Genomic DNA, 25,431 nt, shown 5'->3' with positions numbered 1-25,431 from the left:
CCCAGTTGCACATGGTCCAGGGTGATGTTTTGGTGAGAAGGCTGAGGCTCGCGCAGAGTGGGATTTTCAGATGGGAGTGTTACCTCAACATACCTACATAATGCAAAAACAGGCAAGATAGATTTCTCGTAAGTCTTTTTGAAAATTAAGTGTCTGTCGCAACTGGTCTCGTAAACGCGTAGGAATATGGTAGTGGTTTGCGCATCTCGCGCGATCGGCTCTCTCTGTGATTACGGCGACGATTACGGCGGCTTTCGCAGTGGCGCGTGCAGCAAATTATCCTGTCATTGGAAAACGCTTCATTCTCCTCTTTATGTCAAGAGTACGTTTTAATTTGGTTAAGGCTTTGGGATATTTTAAAATACATGCAAACAGCAGCTTCGAAATTTGTAGAAGTACCACGGAAATATTTGCTTTTCCTGTGCTGAAATTTGCGGCTGCGCTCTTAGCCATCTTTCGTGACTACAACGCTTTATTCATTGTTCATTACTCTTGATTTTCTTTATGTGGTTTGAAACACAGATGCACGCTCGTGGTTGTGCAGATCCTGTGCTGTGCAGTACTTAGGCTCAGCTAGGGGCTTCTGTTGTTTTCATAGTCTTCTGTTCAACAGTCACTTTCAGTTGACACTTAGTGACAATCGAAGATGAGGATGTCCAGCATTATTTGTACGCATGGCAATTAAAATCCTTAGTCTACTGTCCTTTAATGAGTTTCGACTGCCATGAAAACCATATTGTAGAAAACGTCATTATCAATTTATGTGTTTGTCCCCTGACAGTTTTTTTTTCAACCATTGTTTTCATCGGTTTGCATTTCTATAGTTTATTATCTAGCTCTTTTGTTTTCTTTGTTTTACTCTATTGTGGTTTTCCTAGGTTCTTCAAATAGATTGAGTCTTCACTATCCACTTTTCTTGGACTGACTGCCTGTGTCAAGTTTATTAGTACAATTGAAAACTATATTTAAATTCGGAAAATAAAATGCAAAATTAAAACCCTTTGAAACACTGCAGAGTTGTTAAAATATGTGCCTGTGACTGGTGATATCTCTGATTTCTATTAGAGCGGTTTTCAATTGAGTGTCAAAAGTAATTATCAAATTACTTTGGTTTTGCATTACTTCACTCAATGATTGGTTCAAAGTTCTTGCGCCATTTTTTCAACCAATCAGAAGTGAAATCAAAACCAATCGTGGCTTGCGCGTGCACATTTTCCTACGCTTTGTGCCAGCGACTTCGAGTTTTGATTGGTTTACTGGATTGCCTCCTTCCTTTTTGATTGGTCAAAGTAATTACTTTGGTTTTGGTTTTACGACACTCATTTGAAAACCGCGCTATAGTTTTGGCTAAGAGTTTGCTCTTTTACAGGCCAACGATTTTGCAAGTAGTTGAGGGAAGATGCAAAGTAACCATGAACCCTGCTGCTAAATTAGAGGATAGGCCCCTTCCAACAGGATGGATATGTCGCCAGTCCAAATCAAGAAATAAACATTACTATTTCAACACGGTTACAGGGGAGTCTAGCTGGAGGCATCCTCTGGACGATGACTTATCAACACATGTAAGTGATGTTCCCATGGCAGTGATAAAAGCTTAGATATATAGTGTATCAGAACTTAACAAGAGTATTGTGATTTCTTCAAAGTGTCAGATGTCTTCATCATCATTATCCTCTTTATTTTTGTCATCACTGTCATCATCGTCATCGTCATCGTCATCATCACCACCATCATCGTTGCTGTTATCATCATCAATATGCAACTCTTCGATATATTATAATTATAGTGCTAGGATAAAGAGTTCTCATACACAACTGGGAGCCAAGCAAACCCACCACACAGCCTGACCTTTATTAACACAACCAAACCTTAATCAATACATCATAACAGACCTTATTGAAAAAATCATGAACACTAGTTACAAACTGAATGGAATGTGATAAACATCCAACAAAAGCTACTACAAAGCTGTACTGAAAAGACACATGAGGCAGGCCAGGCTATGGCAGAGGGTAAAAGAACAAACTGAGCCAACAGCAAACCATGTGACCTGAATACCCCCCACCCACTGCACCCCGTTCTCCCAGCTGTGTGTGAGAAAAACATTATTTCAGTTCTGCTTTATTTGTTCCTTAATAAGGCGGCGAAATACGAGATACAAAAAACCCTAAACTTGGCGTGCAACATTGTTTCGTTGCAAGTTTGGGTCGATGTCTCTCGTTTTTCACCTTGCATAATCAACTTGTTGCGCAACAAAAACATTTGTTGCAGGTTGAAGAAAGTTGTTGCGAAAAGTAGAGCGCGGGTCTACTCTGTGCAACAAATTTTGGCTTTGTTGCTCATTTTTCATCCAGCTCACAACTTGTCGCGCAACAAATGTGCTCGTGTACTAGCAAATCAACCAATCAGCGCCCTGCATTTCTTCAACCCGCAACAAATGTTTTTGTTGCGGGTCAAGTTGATCAAGCAAGGTGAAAAACGCGAAACATCGACCAAAACTTGCAACGAAACAATGTTGCGCGACAAGTTGAGGGTTTTTGTATCTCGTCTTTCGCCGCCTTTTTAGTCAGCAGAAAAACTCACTGGAGGCTTTCACAATATATTTCTGTTTCAGAGCCAAGAAAGTACAAAAAAGAGAGCAATAGAAGCAGATGAATCCAGCACCTGCTCAAGGAAGAAAAAGAGATCTAAATCCAAGAGACACAAAATACACAGCCCTGGGAATTCAGGTCATGGTCAGAGCTCTGATTCACATCAAAGTGGTCAACCGAACAAAATTGACAAAATGCCTGAGACACCTACCAATGGACAATCCCGTTTTTGTGGTGGTAATTCGAAAGTTCGCCGTATATCTGAATGGGTTGACTCGGTTGATCATTCCTATGAACCCAGTGAACAAGGAACATGCATCACTAGTCCCGCACATAGTAGTCATAGTGAAAATCCTGATTTTTTTGGTTATGCTGATGACTTTGCATTTCCGTCTAATCAAAAACAAAACCAAAAAAGACTCAAGCCTGCAAAGAAGCTTAACAACAAGAGCATTAACAGCGAAAAGCGAAATAATAATGTCAAAACTCAAAGAGCAAATGTCTCACCTCTTGGTAGTAAAGGCTCACTGATGAATGACTCAGGCACAACCTCAGGGAAGCAAATTAATACTGCAAAAAATGTTACGTCTTTCGGAAGTAATTTTCACACTCCATTTAGTTCTTTGTCTGATGAACGTACTCCTGTTAGAGAGAGCTTTAACAAGAGAGACACTGGACAAAAGTCAGCCACTATGATGACATGTAATAGACAATCAACAGAAGGTATGCAGCTGGACAATCCGAGTTCGTTCCATGGTCACGAAAATGGTCATTTTGATAATGCAAACAGGAAACTTGTTCCTGAAGAAAATGAAATGGCAATGGATGTTGATAACTATGAAGAACTTGAGGATCAAATTAGGGTTGAGGTAATTCTATGATGCATGTTTGAGTCTTTTTGGCTTCCTGGCTTCTTATTCACCCATGCATTGGCATTTACGGGCTGTGATCAAGGGCCCATGAAAGATTTTCCCCATCTACCATCCTTGTTAACCTCCCCTCACCAGCTTTTAGGTGACAAACAGAATTAATTTTAATATTCTTTTTTTTCCCTAGGTTTGAAAAAACTGATTAATTAAAAAGACAAACGCAACTAGATTCATTTTAACAACGTTTCGACATCATCCGATGTCATCGTCAGGCAATGAATTTTAATCGGATGAAGCATGACTTATAGTACAAGAACAATAGAACAATATATACAATAGTACGCTAACAATAAATGTGAAATCTAAGTAAATAATTTTGCCCTGACAGAGTCTGACTGCACTGTTTTAATCAGTTTGAAAAGACATTTCTTGTTTTTTAAATGAATGCATTTTAATGGTTTGTTGGCATTTTTTCCTTTGCTAGCTCCAAGGAATAAGATCAGAATTTACCCTTGATCCCTTAAAGGTCAGTAGATCTTTAGAAGCAAGAGGTGTACATGTAAATTTTGTGATGGATGGGGTTTGACTTTTACATTACTAATAATACACATGAAAAAAATTAGTAGATTCTGATTGGCTGAGAGCAGTTCAGTTCAAGTGTAACAGTGCAAAAAGTGTAATACCAGTGCAAATTACACTTTGAAATTCTGGGTTATGATTGGCTAATAAACAATAGGGTTTGGTCAGAACCAATCAAATCTTTTGTTTTCAAATCAAGTGCGGGCCCTGGATGGCACAATTTATGGCGCAATTTTTCCCTGATTGGGTGATACACGTGCATTTCTTCTGCTAATCATCTCACATTTTTTCATGCATATTATTAAGTAATCACATGATTTTTTTGTGCAATTTGGAATAAATAAGCACTTGTAAATTTTTTGAGACTACAATGTACAAATTTTGGTCGTGCTTACTTATTCCAAATTGCACTCTAAATCATGTGATTACCTATAGTAAAAAATGGGAGGCGTAATTTTAACTTTTGGGGAGCAGGGCTGTGCGCGTTAGGTAGAGTGCTCGTCTCCCACCAGTGTGTCGCAGGATAAAATTTTGATTCTTGGATTTCGGACTCGGTGTCAAAAGTGGGTCGAGTTTGTTGGAACTCTATAATTATATGGTGCAATAATTATTACTGCCCCAGGATTACAAGAAGAAGTTATTATTATTGTTATCCTTATCATAATTATTTCTAGAACTATTTCGTAAACACATTTAGATGATACATGGTATGCATGATGATAATTATTCTTTGATGAGCATCTTTTTTTCCTTGATCTAACTTCTATGCACTTGACATCAATATCATTAAAAATTTCTTAACAGGTGGCTAAGGAATCTGATGGGCCTTTAAATGTTGCATATTCTGTAAGTAGAGACCACATATGGAAAAGTATAATAATAACTATTATTTTGTACATACAATAAATAGAGGAGCTCTGCGTGCACATGGAATACCATGGGTAAGAAAATATGGTAACCCATCTGTGTGAGAAAATTTGGTTTTGGTCACTGTACGACCATACATACGTCCACCCCTCCATGTATGCCATTGTGACCAGTATCACATGACCATATCACGAGCTCAAATTTAGAGCTCATCGAGGTGGCCGTACTCCAGCTAGTTTACAGTGTACACCTGATACTTGACATCCATGTTACGGCCAATTGAAACCTGTCAAAACAAGGTATCTGCTGACCAGTATTATGTGACCATATCGCAGGCTCAAGTTTAGATCTCATCTAGGTCAGCTGTTTTTTTGAAGTTGACTGCTGACCTGGTACTTGGTTTCAATTGGATTGCAGGCTCAAGCCAGATAAACTTATTGCTGACAAACTAGGCAGCTCTCTAACCCATTGACTCCTGGGCTTTCCCCCATTGATGAGTAAAATTGTCTGGCATTAGACAGAGTAAAATACTAAGGGCGCTCTCCTTTTGTCAGAAATGGCCAGCCAGACCCATTAGTTTGCAAAGAAAATGCAGCAATTTGATAATCCCTCGCATTTTTCTGGAGGAGTATGTATATATCATCCTCGAAGTGTGTTAATTTGAATGTGTTGTAGAGTTAGTCTTTCCAAATGCCCGGCCTGGCCGGTCAGTTCTGTCAAATGGAAAGCGCCCAAGTCTGGCCGGCTTAGGCCCGTTTAGGCGTCAAAAGGTTAATTGGGAGAAGAACACATTTTTCTTTGAAACACAAGGGATTGTGGTCAAATGCGCAAGGAATTGTGGTTATGCGCAACTGGAGGAATTAAGATGCGCAGTATGATCTTGTCACATTGAAGATCAGAGCCTGCTCTGTTTTTCATTTCACTTCTTGTATCCTCAAACTATAGATAGTTTCACGCAACAGAAAAATTATGCAACGAAAAAATTATAAATTCGAAGTCATTGAATGAAACAGGCCAAAGAACTTGGAATTGTCAAAGCGTTTCACACAACTTTACATCTAGTTTTAAATGGGGATGGCATGTGGTCCACCAATGTGGTGGCCAGCTATCAACCAAAACATTTGGAGTTCACTTTACTTTTTCATTCATGACATAAAATACATGTGTATCAACACATCTCCTAATGTACTTGAAAGGCTCAAACTGCTGAGATTCACAGTGATAGGATTTGCTTCAACCAAATGGCTTTGTATCATGGTGCCACCTTGCAAGGTGAAAATTCGTAAATTCAAAATGCTGTAGTGGAACTGGAAAAAAGATTTATTTTTAGGTCTTCTTCAGCCTCTTTTAGATAAAAATTCAGAAGACCTTGCAATTTTGATTTTAGAACTTGATGACGTCACTGTGAAAACCATCTATTGTTTTCTTTCTTCTCTCGTGGACTCCAGAAGGAGGTCCAGTTGGGGGTCCAGTTTGGGGATCCACGTTTTGTACCATCCCTGCTCAAAACGTACATGTATTAAAATCTCCCTTCAAATCCATGCATGAACCGTCGTTAAGTTACCGCAAACATAATTGTACACCTTCTTTTCCCTTTGACAGAAAATAATAGTAATTTAAAACTAGTTGAGAGAATAAATAAACTGGGAGCTCTGCTTTTAGGCTTGGCTAAATCTATATAATTAGTATTAACATGAGAAAATAAAATCCCGATGAACATTTAAAATACAGCAAGGCTAAACAGGGTCACTGCCACTGGGCCTGACGTGCAAGACCAATGAACAGAAAAATGGCGATTGCCAATTTTTTTTTAAATCAATTAGTAAAAGTTAATTCAGGAATAAACAAGGAAAAGGACTAGCAAAACTGAATTGTGAAACTAAGTTAAAAATGCTAAGTTACATGTATTTGTAATGTACATGTACATGAATTATTTGTGAAGTAAAATTTCATGGCTGCACCTTTCAAAAAATCATACTTAATGATTGATTGCCATAATCACTATTTTTCCTTAGGATACTCTGTATGTTGTTCTGGATACCAATGTTCTTTTGTCACATCTTAAGCTTGTATGTGAGCTAAAAGACTATCCTATTGAAGGTAAGAGAGAGCACTAATTGTTATTTTTTTTGTCTTGCCAGAACTCAGTTTAATGGTATTGATGAGTCACACAGGGTTAAGTCAGGCCACCCTTCTCTACAGTAACATGTGGGCTGCATTTAATGTCATAAGTCATTTTGAGTACACCCCTCCCTACCCCACTCTAAGTGTTTCCTTCTTCTCTTGCCAGGGTTTCCCCTTTTTTTAGTGTTCTGATTAATTTCATCTTCAAATTTATTAGACTGTTAGCAGTCCCTTCTCAGTCAATCGAGCTGTCCGCTTTAGTCACGCAAGCAAGCCAAAGAGTTGAGCCTTGTCTTTTTGGCTCGCTTGCGTACACCACTTAAGCGAGCATTTCGACTGAGTTACAAGGGACTGCAAGCAGCCTACAAATTTACAGGTATGTACAGCTTGTTTCCCAAAATTGTTTTTGGTCTTTACTGGACAACTGGCGACCAATGCAATTTATTTTTCGCTTGTATAATACAGTGTTTTCACAACTTTTGAAAGTAGAAGTTGCGTTATGGTAAGTAGGAGTTGCCAATGCCCAATGGGTGTTGTCCCCGAGGGGGCCCTGGGGGCATACCTCCCAGACATTGTAGACCCTCTGAGACATATTTTCCAGCATTTTGAAATGCAAAATTGGATATTGAAGATGCCAACAAAACTGAAATCTTTTATTAGTTTTTTGTGACTCGAGCCATTCCATTGCATGCCTTTCATTCCAGTGTTGTTGGGGAAAAATTATGCAAATTATCGAGTTCCAATCAATAAAACTCTATATTGACCAAATTACATATTACATTTGGATAAGTGTATAATATATAATACCTGAAATAACTTTTTTTCTAATTGCTGCCACATCTGAGCTAAACCAAGCTGTCTAGACCGCTTTTCTGTCATTTGTACCCTGGCTCGTGTTTGAATACGGAATATTTAACAATTATTATTCTACAAGGGCATGCTTGATATGAAGTGATAGATAACCAACGAGGCACGTAGGGCTGAGTTGGTTATAATCATTTTTATATCCAGCAAGACCAAGTAGAGTAATTGTTTTATTTAAAACTCCATGATCAACAACTCTTCCATGTATTGTCAACTAAAGCATTGAGTTCTGCCTTTGTGAATTCCGGTCCAAAACGGCTTTTGTCTCCCATTTTTTCTCAGAGCTGCAAATATGTTTTCAGCTCACTTCTTTGCTGACACTTTCCTTGACCATATTAGGTACAGCAGGTATATGAACTGGTAAACAAGTAGAGTGATATACATGTAAAATACGCTTGTAAATATCAAAAAGTGTCAGTAGTTTTTTGAAAAATCACAGATGTTTGGCACGCATGCATACAAGAATTTCAACTTTATTTTAAAATGACTTGATGCATGTGCGCACACGCACTGCCATTCATCTACACGCTTCCTTCCGATTGGTAGGTAGCGTTGCGTATTTCAACGGCTTTCTTCACACTGAAGAAGGGTTCTAAAACCCGAAATGTCTGTAATTTTTTAAAAAAACTACTGACACTTTTTGATATTTATTTTATATCACTCTACTTGTTTATTCATTTTCAAGTGTCCCGCTTTCCTAAAAAAAGGTTCTGGTACATGAACCGATAGCCTGTGTCCGGCGTGCTTGAAATCTGATATCCATAGTTTAGTTTTGTAATAAGTTGTGTTGTACAGAGTATGCTCTGTTAGAAACCTCTGCCTACCTGTAATCTGAGCTGGTTTACTTCACAGTGTGAGCTGTTTTGCTTTGCTGTGTACTCAACATGCAATCAACTTTTGCAAGCAGATTCAGGCAATGTTGTTGTTATTTACCCACAAACCCTTTCTTGGATACTTGGCTCTTTTGAGAAAGGTTTATTTATTAATTTTTATCCAAGGAAAAGTAGGCATCACAAATGTGAAAGTTGCCAGTGGACGCGATGGCCAACGGCTGGCTTTGAAAACACTGTAATTAGATCTACTAGCCTCAATTTAGTTTCCATGTTCCTTTGAATCTTTGCCATTGTAGCAAGGCTAGAAAGGCTTATTAGTATTTGAGGTGGCCCAAACCAGTTTCAACACTTTCAAAAGACCTTGTTATTAGAAGGATTGACTCTACAACATCACTTAGCACCAATGTTATGGTACCATATCAAGTACCAATTAAGTTACCATGGCAACAGGAAAGCCTTGCAAAAAGACCCTATATTTTGGCTTTAGTTGCTTATGTCTGAAAAACGAACTCAGAGAGCCCAATTTTTTATTGCACAAAAGTGATCAGCAGGCCAAGATGTAACTCTCTGCTAAGCTTTAAAAAAATCTTTGGAGCGGATTCAGAGCTTCCTTAACCCTTTAAGCACTGAGGGGTTCCCCATTGACGAGTAAAATCGTCTGGCGTTAGACAGAGTAAAATCTATAAGTGCCATTTGGCACTATCGGGGCTGAAAGGGTTAATTAATTATTTAATTATTCCTCAATTATTTAAGGTGGCTCTGAATCCGCTCCACAAAATTTTTTTTTACTTTGCAGAAAGTTTCATTCTGGCATGCTGATTACTTAAAATTTTGAGAAATAAAAAATAAGGATCACCAAGTTTGTTTTTGACACAACTGTGACCCAGCAGCGAAAGACAAAATATGGGGTGTTTTTGCATGGTTTTCCTGTTGCCACAGTAGCCTTTTGTGTCACAAAAATGATAAAATCTTTTTCGGCAATAATTGGTGTTTAATGTGGTACCATAACATTGGTGTTAAGTGATGAAGTGTAGTGTCAATCCTTCTGATAAGAATGCTTCTTTCATTTTTTGAAACTGGTTTGATCCACCTTAAAACAAAGCAATACATGTATTTTAGTTTGCCACCATTTTGAAAAGGTCTATTGACCAAATGCATAAATGGCAGCCAAAAATGTATTCTTTTGTTTATGTGCTAATGAGACTCACTAGCCTCGCTCTCAAGCAACATTTCTTTTGTATTTGGTCCATGCAAACGAGGCTAGTGAGGCTAATTAGCACATAAACAAAAGAATATTTTTTTGGCCGCCATTTATGCATTCGGCCTATAGGTGTACAGTGTACATGTATGTACCCTAACTCTGTCTAGAAATGTACTGTGCAGTTTGTCTCACCTGAGCCTGAGGTGGGATAAATTTGATTGTCATGATGAGCATGTACATTTTGGATGCTATTTTTAGGTGTTGCCAGACCTGTGCTTGTGATTCCCTGGATTGTGATTCAAGAGCTTGACTCCTTAAAGGTTCAAGTAGAGTTAATAATATCATCCTTATACCCCTCAATATTTAACAACTACAGCTGTATTCACCAGAGGAGGGCAGTGGTTGGTGGTGGATATTCACAGTTTCACTGAGCTGCTAAGTGGCAGGTAAATATCCACCGCTAGCCACCAACACTGAGGTGAACAGTTGTTTAAATTTATACTAAAACAATGAGGTACACCATAATATAGTACAAAAAGATGAATTTTAACTCCGAGTTGCACATGAATAACAAAGATATTCAGAGTTTGAATAGCCAATCAGACCACGCCGTCAACGCTGTCCACTGTTACATACGTAATAAAAATCTTTTGTTAGCATTGATCAATCTTAACTAGAGCAGTGCTAAATAATTCTGCAGAATCTGTGTGAAAGTCCATTGGCCATTAGATACAGGTACATGTACACCTCTATATTGTAAAGTTCTACACTCTAGGGAGGCAGCTAGCCAGCATTGTTGTGAGATAATGCCTTTTCTGAATGACATTAAATTAAGCTCCAAACAAGTGCAGTATAGATCATTCATAATAAGAATGAGTAAAATCAATATTAATTTTGGCAGTATTTAAAATCATCTGCTTGTTTGGATCGTTAATTAAATGTTTGAAATCTTCAGAGTGACTCGTGGAAGATAAAAAGAGGAAACCTTGTCACCAAACAAACTGAGGTACTGTATGAGAGTGAAAACTGTCAATTGTTAATTTTATGTAGACAAAGTTATGTGGTGTGAAATTACCTCTCACAAGGGCCCGTTTTTTCCAAACATTACATGATTGGAACCAGTCCACTTAAGGGAAAAAATGGCTTTGCACACAAATTTTGTATTTTGGGATGCAAGTTGAGACTTCTATCGAACAATCATAATTTCTACATTTATCGAAAGGCTAGATACCCCTTCATATAAGCATACAGTGTATTAAGTCACAGCACCCAGATTGGACTTAAAAAAATGCTGTGAACTTAAAACAGTTTCCCATAATTATGATTGTGATTATTGTTTATGTACAAGTTACCAGATAAGGGACAGGAGGAAGGTTTGGGCATGCAAGTACATGTACAGTAGTTTTAGTATGAAATCATGCTAAAAAGAAGGATTACTCGTGTATGCTTTTTGACTGGCGGAGTTTATTATAAGGCAGCAAGTTTTGGCTCTGTTTTATTGTTAAGAATATCATTTTGTCAACATACATTTAGTGTTACTTACATGTAATCAGTAATGTTTTCACAGATATCTGTTAGAAATTAATTTCATTTGTTAAATGACCAGTCTGAAAGTGGCAATTTTGGAGTCGATGCCCTTGCAAGACAGGCAGTGAGATTTCTTCATACTTGTTTTGAGAACAACCACCCTCGCGTCCGAGGGCAAACAGTCTCAGAGGTGAGTCATTCAATACAATCTTGTGCACATTCAATTTTTTTTATTATTTATCACCTATCAAAAACACACTAATTTTGAAGTTCAAATCTGAATCAACATTTTTTGCTACACTCAATCACTGTGGCATACGCTGTATCCTTCTGTTGCAAAGTGGCATTTCTAAATGCATCAGCTTAAAGCAGGAAGTCTTAAGCCTCTGGCCCCTGAAGGGTTCCCAACTGACAAGTGAAATAGACTGGGGTTAGAGTTAAAACTACCAGTATAAGTGGCTTTGCTGATGTTTGCTGTGAATGAAATTCGTTGAAAGAAAGGACAACATATACATGTAGCTCATTGGATTTAGATGTTTAAGAGTTGATAATAATTATTATGTTTGGGAGTTGATATAGAGGTTTTGCACAGCAGCCATGTTGCATGGCAGGAACAATAGATTCTTTTTCCTATGGGAACAAATTTTCCTTCTAATGTAAAACATTTTCATTGTTCCTGCCATGCAAAATGGCTGCCGTGCAAAACCTCTATAGCTAGCATTTAAATCGTTATAAAAAAGTAAATTAATGTACTTCTCTTGATACCCTTTGGGTTTGTTTTTCCCCCGTTATTGCACAATCAGTCACCAGCACATTTCATATAGTAGTGTCTGTGAAGGTAGGGCATCCTGTTGCCTCTACTGATGCCTACTGATGCCTTGTAGGCACAAGAGATGATGGAAAACTGTTCAATAGAAGATCCAACCAATGATGACAAAATACTTCAGTGCTGTCTACTCTTTCAGAGGAAAGGTGAGTAAACATACATATCCTGTACCTTAATGCAATTATCCAAGTTAACCTAACATTAAATTTTGGAAGTGCTTGTGAAGTACAGAGTTACATGTACTGTAAGTAAAGGGCTTTAGAAGCAGCTTCAATAATATTTGCTAAATCTCTTCTGTTAGATTTTAGGTGAACAGCAATGTGGAAACTGTTTGGCACCCCCTTTCAACCCTTTTGAGACGTGTTGAATCAAAGTTGAATCAGTGTTGAATGACCATTTAAAATTTGCTTTGACACCATCCATTCAGCACTTCTTTTGTTCTCGTGAGTTTAGAAGTTGCAGTTTTCTGCCACCATCTTTCAACGTTGTGTGGTATGTACATGCTCAAGAATCAGTCTTTCGGTGACTTATCCATAGGAGCAAGTGTAGTTGCAGTTTTAATGCATGTGTAAAATATTATTACAAGTTCTTCTTATCCATTGCCTTGTTTTCCCCATCGTCTATTTCATCTTTATATCATCCAACATGTCAAAGACAACAAAAAGTTCCAAAATCTACTTGTAATGTATGAAGTAACAATGAAATGATTATATGAAATGGATGATCCATGAACTGCAGATATGAAATCAAGTGAAGCTATGATCCTGGCAGTTATGAAAGCAATTTATGCAATTGCGTAAATTGCAAAAATTGCGTTCATAACTGCGAGGATCATAGCTTCACTTAATGTATGAAGTGTTCACTGAAAAAAAAAATTATTGTTTTTACTCTTACTAGCTGATGTTGGACATTCTGTGCTGTTTTCAAATGATCAAAACTTGTGCAGCAAAGCAATGATTAATGGTTTAAAAGCTTTTAATCACAAGGTGAGTATAACATCTTGTCAGGTTTTATTAAAAATTAATTTTAATGTATTGTGTAGTGGCTTTATGTGCCACAAGGTTTTCCTGTGGTACATAATGATATTACTGATTCTCATGTAATAAATTTCTTTATGCTTGTTAGAATTTGGTCAGTGGATTGAAAGAACTTTTCCAGAGTAGCGCAGTTGTCTTAAAGCAAGATTATTTTCAAGGTGTGGATATGTTGTGGACAGAGTAAAATATTTTTTTCCGAATTTCAAAATGCACTTAATTTTTAATCCAGCTTGGTTTCTTATGGCTACAATCACCAGCACCCTCTGTGGACTGATTCTAAAAATGTTTGCTCAAAATTGAATTACAGGTTAACTGTAACAGATAGTACATGTTACTTAATGTTAACCTTGGATGCACTTTAAGAAACTCCTGATCATGGAACAACATGTACATGTATAATCTACAGAATGCTGATGAAATGTTGTATTCAATCAATTATCTTACTGTTCTTTGTTTTCAGACTATTATAAAGAACTTAAACTACAGGAAACACTAGCTGAGAAAAGAGCCAAGGTACACCACCAAACCTTGTTGACCATCCAACACAGTCGGGACTGTGCATCATCTCTCTTTAGCCTGGTTTCCATACGATTATCTGGATCATCCCAATTGCCTGAACATGGTTTGCAACATCTTGGGCGATCGGTACAATTATATGGAAATGCTGTGCAGATGATTGATCGCTAATGACCCGGGTGACTGAGACAACCTTGATCGTCCGATTCTATCTGGACGATCAAGGCCGTCTCAGTCACCTGGGTTGTTAACGATCGTCTGGATATTGTTTCCATGAAATCATACCAAACACCCCTGGTCATTCATTTCAAATAATGTTCAGGCGACCAGGACGATCTGGATGATCATATGGTAATGGAAACCAGGCTTTTGTTGCTTTTAATAACAAAACCCGGCTGTTGTTAACATATCCACAGTGTTTCAGAAAAGAAGAGGGTCTCTGGTTAAAAACCCTACAAGTTTCATGACCCAACAAATTAATATAAAAATTTACAATGGTTTGGTGGGAGCTGTGGAAATTTGACCTGCTGGAATTCCTTGTTGACACCACACCTTACAGGTGTATCTGGAAGCCTGCTGCATCCAGCTGACTGGAGGGTGGTTGTGTTAGAAGTCAACTAGCAACAGGGATGGCCCAGTGGTGAGAGCACTCACCTCCCACCAGTGTGGCCCGGTTTCGATTCGCCGGCTTGGCGTCATAGGTTCTCTACTCTGCACAAGGGTTCTCTACTCTGCCCCGAGAGGTTTGTCTCTGGGTACTCCGGTTTTCCCCTGTCCTCAAAAACCAAAAGTTGATTTCATAAGTTCACATTGATTTGTTAATTTAAATAAATTTACAGTGCCCTCAATCAGTACACCAGCGCTAGAAGATTACGCATCATCATATCATCAAAGTCCGCTTGCCTTTTGGTCAGTGCCAAGAACACAGACTCTGGCCACAGCCAAAGCAGGAAGTCTGCAAATCAGGGACTTCCAGCTCTTTTGCACATTCTTGGAATGTTTGAACGGTAACAGCTGTCCACAGTTACAACATTATACCATTACCGTGACTGTGCAAAGGTTTGGCTGTGGCCAGAGAGATTCTGTGTTCTTGGCGCTGACCAAAAGAAAAGCAGACTCTGGGTCAAGAATGTAAAACTTTCGCATGTGTAATCAGTCTGGGCTTGGTATCGCCACATGTTACTCTGTGAAAAAGGAAAATGGGAAGGGTCAAAACAAACAAAGCACAAGAATTCTCCAGAGGTAACTCCTCAATCACACTAACCATTCCACTATTTTGAGAGATTCTGTATGGGGTAGTATCCCCATTAGCACTGTAGTATCCAGTGACTGATTCCTTGATCTTGGACAAAACAGTGATATAACTAAGAATGCCCCCTCCCCCCACAACACAATGGTTTTTGGAAGAACTGAAAATAACCCAGCCATGCCTCAACATTGCTTTGGGGGGGGGGGGGGAGCTGTAATAAAAATATATTTACGCCGTGAAAAATGTCCAGGATTGTACTTTGTGTTTACATTGTCTGTGTACTTATGGGGTTTTTTTATGCATTGAACCACATTCAGCCGTAAAATTAATAGCATTCCCTGTTGAGAAGATATCGACATGAAAATGAACTCTCCCAAGGTTTTTTTAAAAGTAAATTCATACATGTAGATACACTTTTACAGACTTTATGTTCCTTCAATTTTCATGTGTGTTGCTCTGGTTAGGCTGATGACATTGTTTGTGAGCTGCAGTGTGTGATGAGGGAAGGACTGGCTGTTGTGGTGGAAACAGAAATGAGGGCTGCCTATGACGAGCTGTGGTAATTATAGGCACAAACTTTGTTATTGTACAAAAACACTCTTACAGTAAAATTAATATAGTTCGGCATATTCACAGATAACAATTTGCAGCGTCACAGAAGTGATACCAATAATAATAATTAATAATAATAATCTTTATAGGGACAAGATTGTTTATATCAAGCCACCATGGACTTTAGCAGACCTACTGCAACTGCTGGAAAAGTAAGTATACTAACTATTAAAGCAAAATGAGCATGGTGGAAAACTTAAAATCCTCAAAAGAGTTCAATAGGCAACTTTCACCACAGCGTCATTTGACTGCAACTACCAGAATTCAGTATTCCTAGCAGGATAAAAATAACAGTAGCTCTAATTAACAATTAGACCCGTAGCCCGCAAGGGCTACGGGTCAATAGCCCATGAGGCTAGTCGGACAGAAAAGGAAATAACAAAGTTAGCAAATGCAAGTTGAAGAAATATAAATTTGCGAATAAAACGAAAGGAAGCGTCACGCTTTTCGCTACTCGAGGACTATTAATAATAGTCCTCTAGTAGCGTAGCCAAACAAAATGCAGGATTTGCATCAGTCCACTAGTTGGGTGATACTAATTACATGTAGCACGAGACAAGCAAAGCTTGTAGTATCATGGTACTTGTAGTCAACTGGCATCATGCAAATGTCCTTATTCTATTGAATGTCTTTTTTTTTTCATCCTTTTTTAACCCACTCACACCTCAAACACCCTAGGATGCCTCCCATTGACTCTCAGGGGTCACTGGGGTAAGTGGTAAAAGTAAATAAAAGTGTATGTTTTTTTCTCAGGCATTGGATAGCTGTCTTTGGTCAGGTGTTCAAAAGAAGCACCAAATCTACTGTGGAAGGTCTAAACAAGCATTTCAAGGGATCAAGTGGTACTGTAAAGAGGAAAAAATTAAAGACTGTGTATATAACTTGTTTATGAGATGAAGTTTGAAAACAAGTGTAGAAGGGAGAAACTAAATGAGAAAAACAATGCTAAGAATGCGATTCATTAGGAGACACCTACATTGTACCAGTATGTTATTGGTACTTTACTTTTTTTTTCAAATCATAATTAAGGTGAATATGAATATAAGGCAGCATTTACACGAACGCGGTTTCACATCCACATGGTTTCGTTTACGACTTCAAAATTGTGTCAAAATTGATGCAGTTTGGAAGTGTTTACATGGAACCGTTTTCGTTGTGTTCACGGCATGCCAAAGTCATCACAGAAGAAAGGGAGACGATAGCTTCCACAAAATTGTCCACCAGACACGAGTTCATCCAGGTCGAAATTCAGGAATATCACTTTGCTTTTTTATCCTCATCACTTTGCCAGAGCATACCAGTGACTGCAAAAAGTTAACATTTCAAAAAGTCTCCGCGCGTGGTTATGTTATGCTTCTCGATTTAAGGACAGAAAAATGCATTAAATTTGAAAAAGCAAACTCAAACTGGAAATCAAAGTCGTGATGGTAAAAGCGAGTGCTTCACTACGTTCACAATTCGCCATTAATTTTTTAATCGAACAAAGCAAATTTCGCGCCCAACTAGTAACCATATTGAAATCGATGCAATTTCACCTTTTACACCACAGATGAAACCGTATCGTTTTGAAAACGCTCTACTTTTGGAAGCGTTTTCAAATTGACCTGGTTTCGGCAACGGTCTCAATCAGTGTTGTGTAGACAGAAGGCCTAACTGCATCGAAAACGATGCAGTTGCAAATGAAATCGCATTTGTAGTGTAAATGCTGACAAATGTTTTTTTTTCATTTATTATTTTATGCAACAACCATTTTTAGTCATAAAGTTCAATTCAAACAAATCCTGGACATAAAATAATTGCCATCTGAAATAATATAATTAAAAATATTAGTCATATCTATTCAGTAAAAAGGGTAATTGGGTTTCTTATGTTCGGATTTTTTATAGAAAAATAATCTGTTTGTACTGCTCTATATGCATGAACATTAGTTTGGTGATAAAAAATTTTCTCTGTTGATAGGTGTTGCTGGCTGCCTCGCTATGGTTTCCACTATATTAGATCAGGCAAATGTTTTGTTTAAGGAACTGGCCCTGCGATCAAGGTAATGAGCATTATTCCTTGCAAGCACATTATTCAGTTTTTACACAACAGTGGTGGTCACTGTAGGCAAGCACAAAAAAAAATGTAATCCTTTCCCAGTCATTGATTGTATATTGGCCTATAATCTGTAACTCATTTTCTACATCTGCACGCTCCAGAACTCAGTAGACTGCGAGAAGTCCCTTTTATGCTCTAAGTCGTTGAAACGAATGAACACTTCAAAATGGCTGAAACTGCGGGTCGCAAATACCGCAGGCATTTGTTAGTCTAATCAGCGCCCGTCGTATTTGTGACCCATGGTTTCAGCCATTAAAAGGTTTAATGTACGTGTTCGTTTCAACAATTCCAGAGCAAAAGAGGGACTGCTCGCAGTCTAGCATTCAGCAAAGGTCTTTTGACTTATGACTGTTTCTGCTTAGGTTGTCTCATAGACCATAAGCCTTTTAACATCATGTCAAGCCGGCCACTTCTGATGTGGAGTTCAACACGACAGCCACAACACTGGGGACTCCATCCCCTACTCTTCTAAGATAGTGTGTGGGTTTTTTAACATCCCACAGGGAACTTATTAACATGGAAGATATTTGTGATACGGGGCCTATGGTTTCTAGTCCTTATCCGAGAAGACTTGCAGGTCTACATGCACCTCTGAAGTGGTAAACAAATGATTGGGGCTTTACCTTAGTGTTCTTGCCCCATCACCCTTCCTCTTTCTTGTCTGTCCTAATTGGTTTTGTACTGTTAACCCGTTTGTCCCTGACGTGGCCCACATTCAGGAGTATAATAATCTGGTGTTATAGAAAGTGAAATCTGTACATGTAAGTCTCACTCTCATTATTGAAAGGGTTAGTTAAGCAACGTTCCATCAAACAGTTTTTGTAACTGATGCTTTTACATGTACCAAGGGCACGAATCCATATTTTTGTGGTCATTTGTTTTTGCTTTGTTGTCGTCTGCACATTGTGGGGTGCAGGGATGGCGAAGTGGTGAGAGCAGTCACCTCCCACCAATGTGGCCCGGGCTCGATTCTCAGACTCGGCGTCGTATGTGGGTTGAGTTTGTTGGTTCTCTACTCTGCACCAGGTGGTTTTCTCCGGGTACTCTGGTTTCCCCTCTCCTCAAGAACCAAGATTTAACTTGATTTGCATCAATTATTATTGTTAATTTCAGTTTACAGTGTCCCCAATTAGCACTCCAGCGCTAGAATGGTTGGACACTTAAATAAAGTTCCTTTCCTTTTCCTTTGACTTGTTTCTCTGTGTTTTGATTTTAAGTTACAATGGAGCTGTAACCAAGTGCTTAACAGCGATTATAGTATTGAAGAGAAAGTGCAGTGAATATCAGCAGGGGAATCAGGAGCAAACGTCTATTTCCCAGCCTCCTGTCATGGGCCCTCCCGCTCAGGTGCGAGCTCTGAAAGGGCCTGGGACGAGGGATTCTTCGCATTCTTCATCTAATGAAACTGAACAAGAGGTTAGTTCTCAAGTAATCTTGATAAAAGAAACCACAATTAGTGTCAGTCTTTTGGCTTTGAGTTACTTCAGTTCATGTCTAACAATAAACACGTCTCCAACATACATTCCTACAATTAACGCCTTATGGACTTTTTTTTGTGATTTGGAGTATAGCTATGGGATGTAATAGAAGAGCAAAAAATTATTCCAAAAAATGAATACATGAACTGGGAACTGAATATTCTCAGAACCGAACTTCAATTAGTTATAAAAGCAAAAAAAAATAATTAAAATCAACAAATTTTAGATTCGTAATGTTAAGTTCTAAGCTTGTCTCCAATTATTTGCCCATATTTTGTTGAAGTTGCTAGTGTCTCATCTACCTTCCTCAATTGTGCTATACGATTTCTGAGTAGACATACATGTAAACATGTATATTTTGTAAATTTTGTTTTGATACCTGGCTTCGCTGTTGTTGTGTTGTGGTAGTGCACAGACTATGTCATCAGGTGTTAAGAGTGTAAGAGTGTCCATGGTGCCAATAGGCCCGCAGCGCGTGCATCAATCAGGAAAATAAGCAGGTCTGTTTGAAGCGTGCTTGAGTTTCAACAAAATGAGCCCCAAAATCGGCAAGAATAATAAAGCAGCTGCTATTTCCAAAACGATGGAATTACCTGGTGATAAATAACCTCGTCTAGGAAAGTAAAGTTTTAACTGCAGAAACAACGGTCAACCTCAAAAGTTAGGCGATTGTGTTGAATTCGCACATTTCTTGTCAAATTTTATATACACTCGAAAGTGAAAAAAACAAACACCCGGCGTCTTGTCATCATTTTGACAGATGTATTTGCTTCGCGAGTAAACACGCAAGGTAACTTGATCACGGCACCCGCTGAATTCGATGTCACTTTCGATTTTGCGATTTTCTTGTGCAGCCAAAAGTACAATATAAAAATTGAACGTAGCAAAAATCTCCCAGAATGTCTTTTGCTGATGGTAATTTTTTATATTCGCGGTGCAAAATTTGTTGTTTTCATGTATCAAGTTTTGTTGCTGATGGCAAATTATTATATTCTCGATCGACACTTCCTCAAAACTTCCTTCTGCTCTTCCTAAAATTGTGTGTTAATATTTATTTGCTTTTGCATCTATATTTGTTTTGCGTAAAGCAGGCTAACAAAATCTGTACCTTGCTTAGTTCGAATTTTTGAGCGTTAAAATAGAATTTTCGTCAGAGTGCACGCTTAACCTTTTGGTGAAAAAGAAGTTGTAAGGGAACTTGAAAATGATCAACATGTCAGCCTCAAAATCAATGTTCCTCGATTCCCTTTTATTTTCTTCAATCTTTCTGGGTAGTAACCACATGACTTCTCAGGGGGCTATTTACCTCAGACATGTACCATGGCACTATCATGATTTACTATACCAAAACAATATCGTGTACTATTAGGGCTACATATTACGCAAAGACTACTTGAATTTCCTGGAAGACAAAACGCAGCTCATTTTACAATATGGAATAAAGTGCTGTCTTACTGCACTACCACACGTACCCAATGCGTGCATATTTTTGTTTTTGTTGTAATGAACTGTGGCTTAGAGTTCAGAAATGTAACGTTCTTCATTAATGAGAGGTTGCGAATTTGCATCATTTTCAGAACTCGAATTCATCGGGAAGATATGACGAAGCTTCCGAGATGGGCTCGAGTGTGTGTGAGATCAACACTGCCCAAGCTGCCAACCCGCATTCATTAGTCTTGTCAACGTTTGAGACGATATGGAATGCTGTTAACCAGTTCAGGTGCGCAAATATAAGTTAAACTGGTTGTCTTTTTCTCATTTCAGTGGAGATATTTCGGGGGTGGCATGTTAAAGAAGTGCTGTAAACGGCAGTGGCATAATGATTGATGTTATTATTTTCAGTGCCCAGATCTTTACCGGTGTTGGATTTCCTCATTCGGTTCCGGATTTTCTTGAAGACCTTGCAAAACCTACGCGAGAGGAAGCTATTCATTTCCTGGGAAAGCTTTGTTCCTGCTTAGCACTTCTCGTTTCTGCAATTCAAAGGTGAAGGATAGGAGCGATTTTCAATTTAGTGAAGAAATATATCTTTGTTTCTTTGTTATTCCTTTCTCATTGCTTTATTGTAAGTACGTTGATTGGCTTATAGATCTTTCGTCATATTCTCAAACAATCAAAGGCTATTTTTAAAAAAATTCACGATTTATATTTGTAATGTTTCGATGCTGCAAAGATCATTGTCACTTGTAGTTGTTTGAGAAAACGGCTGAAACCATAACATCCAAGCAAAGCGTTGTCAACTATTTAAACGATCATCACGTGGCAAAAATTGAGAACATATTCATCAGCCAGGGACAAATTGATTGATTGATCATTGTTCTTAGAGCTCTATCCCCAGGCACTCTTCACTTTCTTATTTCATTGTTCCTCTTCTTTTCAGTGTCCTCCAGGAGAACAAAGGAATTGAACCAGGAAATTTACCATTGTTTGACATGCTGCTAAAAGCAATAGTGCAGTTTTTTCAACAGGTGAGGAGGAGTCGTTTCTTGAACTTTGAAGGAAAAGTTTTCGAAGGCAGAATAGTTTTATAGTTTGCTTTTTGTCGTCGTTAAGCGACAATTTCTGACGCCCAATCTTGATTTCAGTTTGAAGACGTATAAATGTTTTTTAATATTTTTTTAATCGTGTCTCTGGTGACCTCTCTTGTAACAGGTATGTTAATGTAACGCACGGAATCTGAAGTTCAAATTGTAATCAAGGGTTTTGTTTTTTCCGGCCGTTTCACTCATATTCTGCGAAAAGTTTACGGACCATTAAAAGTGATCAATATCCACAGATCGTAATGCGGCATGAGTGCTTTTCACTCGGTCCGCAACATTCATTGATTTCAGTGAATTACAAAACCGAGGACAACGCGTTAGTAAACCCCATTTTTGTGAAAAGACCTGCCATTACGCAATGATTCAAAAGCGGATGAAAAGTTTAAAAGAAGGAATATCCCTGGTGTTTTTAAGGTATGCGAGTTTATTTTCCTTTCAGATTTTATCGATGGACGCAAACGTTTCGGTCGCTGACTTGGTGAACTTTGCTAGAGACCCAAACGCAAGGTGTGTTGCCTAAATGCTCACTATCTCGAAATCGTCTCTCCTTTCGTTCAAATAACACCAACCAAGTGTGTGGCCAGGTGCTAAAGGCAGGTGAAGGGGCTTTCACTACAGGCAGCCAGCTGCTTGTTGGAGACTGCTCCCATTTCTGGCGAATCCTTACACACCAGCCACCAGCTGCCTCGAAAAGGCAGAAGGAAAGCACCTGTGATATGTTATGTTAGTTTCGCTACTTCAGCAATAACGAAAGGAAAGGCAGGCCTGAAAGAGATTTGAATGCACGACACTGTGATACAGATGTGGTGTTCTGGTCATTTTGTGAGTTGGTAATGAAACCGTAGAGGAGGCAGTTCAGCCTAGTGGTTAGGACGCTTGCTTTGAGATCCAGAGACCCTGGGTTCAAGACTCGTTCTGACCACAAATTGAATTTGTTCTACGGTAGTCCCTGGTTCAACCTCTCAGCTGTACTTGTAAATAGCTAACTGGTTTGCCGCCGTCCCGTTGGGGTTTTTAACAGTTTGTTGTTGTTCTGTTCAGTCGTTTCACTGTTTGTGTTTCACTTACCCCGAAAAGCCCCTACGGGGAGTGGTCAGTTAAGTATGTTTAGTATGAATAGATGTTTTTCAATCACGTGATGAGACGGGCGTGGTGGTGCACAAAACAATAGCAAATTATGGTTGATGTTTTGCATAATAAGAGTCAAATTCCCAAAATACCTTTTTCTCTGTTTTTTTCCGTGCACTAACATGGCTGCTGTGACGTCTGGTGAAAACCATCTATTGTAGGATGTAAACATATTGACAATATATAAAAGACACACATTCGAACCACGGAAAGAAGGATATTAGATTTTTTTTCATCAACGCAATGATGTAAGTTACTTCAGCACATCAAAACCATTGACAATACTTGTCTGACAATACTTGTCTGTAGGCACACCTTGACTTGTTAACTCGTATTTAACCCCTTTAAAAAATTCTTCACATCATAACCTTTAACCTCGAAATGTTTTGACGGAGGATTCTTTGCCCCTTTAGGATGGGGCTTATTCAGGGGTGTTCTCAACTTGATCGAGCCTTGGCCACCCTACAACAGTGCTCCACATGGGTAGCTTCGAACAGTTCCCTACAAGGACCAAGTTCACTTTGAGGACCATGGTAAAGTTTCCAAGAAACATCTACAAAGCCATATGGATGTGAGGGTTAACTCAGAAGAGATGTTGTGAATGGAATGTCGAAAGAAATTTCGCGTTTGCGATGGTGATGCGTAAATTATGTCACTGTGTCCTCTGTTAAAACTTTCGTGCCACATTTTCATCCATTCAGAGGCGAAAGCCAAACCAGTTGCTTTGGCTCGCTTTTCGGCGGCTGCACATGTTTGCTTTGGGTTCTGCTTGGCAAATTTGATTGGTTATGACTAGAATGGATACTCCAAAATATGGTGAGACACTTCGTGACACATATACAGGTTTAACATTTGTTGACGTTTCATTTCCTAATTCCAAGCCGAAAGGGACTAGGTACGAGTCTATCAATTATGGGATTAGCCACTATTGATCCACCAAGTCAGAAAGAACACACCGAGTTTTACTAAATCCCCAAATTTGGTGTTAATCGGGCTAATTTTGACTGAGATACAGCTATTTAAATACGTCAATATTTAAAAAGAAATGTTGGTCATCCGGGACCCAGCGCCCGGATCTTAAATTTTGACGTTTTTAAATGGCTGTACCTCTCTTAATATTGGGTCTATTAACACCAAACTTAGAGGGTTTTGTAAAGCTTAGTGTGCACTTTCTGAATATGTGGATCAATAGTTGCTAATCCCATAATTTGCAGACTCGTACCTTGTCCTCCTCGGCGTGAAATCAGGCAATGGCAATACCTGACAACCTCAATGTTAAGCCGCTTTGGCAGATAAAAAAAAACCACTCTGTTTAGGGTGAGAATAACTGCTGGGTTAGGCACTGATCTCTAGTGAATAGGTCTTAGCGCCGTCTTGAAGTGGTTAGGTTTCATAAATTGTTTTGGTGACACCATATTTAAACTTAATAAAACTTTAAGAAGATCGTTTGGTACTTAATATACACAAAATTAAGTGTCTCACCTTTTTCTAGTCACAACCTGATTTGATTTTCAGTGTCTGTTGTGATGACCTGCTTGTAGTCTTCGGACGCTCAAGTGAGAACTTCGTTAAGTGTGAATGTAATCGTCTTTTGGTATCAATTGCTTTTAATTTGCCGACAAGGCCTTCTGTTTAAAATGCCTCTTCCATCAAAAAATCATTTTCCACTTTGCTTTATATTTCGAAAGTGTCAAATCACAAGAGCAGTGATCTGTTGAGCCTTCGCCGAAACGGTTTCAAGCAGAGCTTTGTTTATTTCAAGTGAACTTTTTTCTAATGAATGGTCCGCCATGATTTTTAAAATCTTGAGAGAGCTGGGTCGAGGTAAAACTGACGTCATACATTCAATCACCTAATTGTACATGACTCATTCAGCACGCAGCACTGGAGTTTCCGACTTTTTGTCTTTTGTACTTAATTAAAGTGCTGTATTCTTAATCGAGTTAGTCTTTCAGACGAAATACACCTTATTCCCAAATGGCCACCATTTTAAAATTCTTTTGTTTGGTTGCAAATGAGCCCTTTTTGACTCGTTCAAGGTTAAATATTATTTTGAATTTTAGGTTTAAAGGAAACCTCCACTAAAACAAGAATACAACTTCAAAATATTTAACATATTGTTTACAATCAAAATTGTTCAAACGTTTTCTAATGGAATCGTTTGTATCCGAAATAAATGAATTGCCAAAGTTCGTGTTTTGGTTTTTAAATTTCCTGGGCGCCGCCATCTTGAATAATTGTGACGTGTTATGGTTGCTCTTTTGTATTTGCACAAAGAGCTTTTGTTTTAAAACAATAGGGCAACCATGACACGTCACAATTATTCAAGATGGCGGCGCCCGGGAAATTTAAAAACCAAAACAAGCGTTTTTGAAATTCATTTATTTCGGATACAAACTATTGGAAAACGTTCGAACAATTTTGATTGAGAGCATTATGTTAACTATTTTAAAGATATATTCCTGTTTTATTGGAGGTTCCCTTTAGTAACGA

At 38.5% G+C, this 25,431-nt stretch overlaps 1 protein-coding gene across 2 annotated transcripts; it reads left to right on the top strand.

Moving 5' to 3' along the window:
• Positions 1 to 25,001, top strand: LOC137993267 (transcriptional protein SWT1-like). 2 transcript variants are annotated; one of them, XM_068839002.1, is made up of 23 exons: positions 1 to 112; positions 1,370 to 1,562; positions 2,615 to 3,460; positions 3,945 to 3,986; positions 4,844 to 4,885; positions 6,922 to 7,006; positions 10,187 to 10,248; positions 10,884 to 10,934; positions 11,535 to 11,645; positions 12,340 to 12,427; positions 13,179 to 13,267; positions 13,407 to 13,476; positions 13,779 to 13,831; positions 15,548 to 15,642; positions 15,785 to 15,847; positions 16,449 to 16,537; positions 17,655 to 17,736; positions 19,010 to 19,208; positions 20,848 to 20,990; positions 21,113 to 21,256; positions 21,651 to 21,738; positions 22,250 to 22,317; positions 23,352 to 25,001. In XM_068839002.1, exons 2-23 carry the CDS (start codon positions 1,413 to 1,415, stop codon positions 23,461 to 23,463), a joined length of 2,772 nt encoding a protein of 923 aa, XP_068695103.1. In that variant the 5' UTR covers positions 1 to 112; positions 1,370 to 1,412; the 3' UTR covers positions 23,464 to 25,001. The 2 variants fall into 2 exon arrangements, with proteins under 2 accessions (XP_068695103.1, XP_068695105.1); XM_068839004.1 differs by having other exon boundaries at positions 8 to 128; positions 23,352 to 23,598.
• Positions 25,002 to 25,431: the final 430 nt, after the last annotated feature.

Source organism: Montipora foliosa, chromosome 2 (genome assembly GCF_036669935.1).
Source record: "Montipora foliosa isolate CH-2021 chromosome 2, ASM3666993v2, whole genome shotgun sequence".
NCBI classification, from domain to species: Eukaryota; Metazoa; Cnidaria; class Anthozoa; order Scleractinia; family Acroporidae; genus Montipora; species Montipora foliosa.
Note: the sequence above shows the minus strand (reverse complement) of the source record. Positions and strands in the feature narration are given on the sequence as shown.